Source organism: Amphimedon queenslandica, unplaced genomic scaffold (assembly GCF_000090795.2).
Source record: "Amphimedon queenslandica unplaced genomic scaffold, v1.1 AMPQUscaffold_4169_Cont23848, whole genome shotgun sequence".
NCBI lineage: Eukaryota > Metazoa > Porifera > Demospongiae > Haplosclerida > Niphatidae > Amphimedon > Amphimedon queenslandica.
The window spans coordinates 1-1,492 of NW_003555515.1; the positions used below are offsets into that span (position 1 = coordinate 1).

At 34.9% G+C, this 1,492-nt stretch overlaps 1 protein-coding gene across 1 annotated transcript; it reads left to right on the forward strand.

Annotated features, from left to right (window-relative positions):
* Positions 1 to 530: 530 nt before the first annotated feature.
* Positions 531 to 1,102, forward strand: LOC105316177 (TNF receptor-associated factor 3-like; the record flags this gene model as incomplete). The annotated part of the gene is made up of 2 exons (XM_011410989.1): positions 531 to 584; positions 629 to 1,102. Coding segments are annotated over exons 1-2 (528 nt in total), but the record flags the coding sequence as incomplete, so codon positions are not given.
* Positions 1,103 to 1,492: the final 390 nt, after the last annotated feature.

Consider the following 1,492-nt stretch of genomic DNA (forward strand, 5'->3'; position numbering starts at 1 on the left):
TTTAGTATATCATGAAGATAAAGAATTTCCTCAGAGACCGTTCAGATGCCAATACAATCTATTGGCATCTGAATGGTCTCTGAGGACAATTATACTGTTGGAAAGATGGCACATGCCTTTCTATTACAAATATAATAATTGTGCAGATTACCTGATTCATTGTCCCAATAACTGTACGTTGAATACCATGCCACGTCATGTTCTTTCTGCTCACATTAATCACCAGTGTCCATTAGAGCCAGTAGATTGTGTGTTTAGTTAGACTCACAAAGAAACTAATGAAGATATATGCATTATCGAGACGTTACTGATTTAATCTGATGATGTGTAACATGTATTTATTAATTCTTGTGTTGACTTATGAAGCTTTACTATAAGTATAAAAGATTAAAAATTCTTAAAGTCAGTTTACATTAGATGCAAACAATAATGTAATAGTGTTAAGAGTAACTAAATAATGATTAAAATCACAGGAAGTGAGATAGGATCAGTGACTGTAGGTCACATGCAAATAAACAAAAACAATCTACATGGCTCAGATGCAGAAAGAAGAGCTTTCTTTTGTTGAGGATCTTCCTAAGCATGTGGAGATAGAGTGTCCAGTTTGTCTTAATATCTTGACACTAAGTTGACAGATCCTCATATTGTGAGCTGCTGTGGACATAATTTCTGTGGGTCTTGTATTGAGAGAGTAAAAGCTAGTAATGGATTCTGTCCTATGTGTAAAGAGAAGGAATATCAATCATTTATCGAAAAGAAGTGTTCACGTATCATCAATGGATTGGAGGTCTACTGCAGTAATAAGGAGAAAGGATGTCAATGGAAAGGAGGAGAATGTCAATATGAAGAAGTAAAGTGTCAACATGAGAAATGTCAAGAAAGAAGGCAACGCAGATATCTTAAGGATCATGAAGATGACGAATGCCCTCAACGTCTATTTCAATGCCAATACTGCAGGAGTAAAGGTACGTTCCTCTCTATTACAAAGGATCATTATGAGGAATGCAGGCAGTATCCTGTTACTTGTCCCAATAAATGTGTGTCTACTACTATGCCACGAGGTAGTCTCACTGCTCATATCAACGAGTGTCCATTAGAGCCAGTAGATTGTGTGTTTAGTTGGGCTGGTTGTAATGATAAGCCATTACGTAAAGATGTACATGTACACACTGCTGATACTAAACACATGACACTATTAGCTGTAGCTTGTGGACAATTGAAGAAGGAAAATGAACAAATAAAAGAAGAATCTACAAAAGAAATTGCAATAATAAAAGAAGAAAATGAAAAAATAATAGAAGAAATAAAAAAAGATGTAGAAAAGCTAAGAAAAGAAAATACATATTTAAAATATTTCATTGGCTCAATCACAGCTGATAATCCATTACTACCAATTAATATTAGAGAAAAAAGTGTGGCAGTTCATTTTTATACCAGTGCATGTGGTCGGCACATGTCAGCTAGAATAGTGGAGATGGTTCGGTCAAAAAAT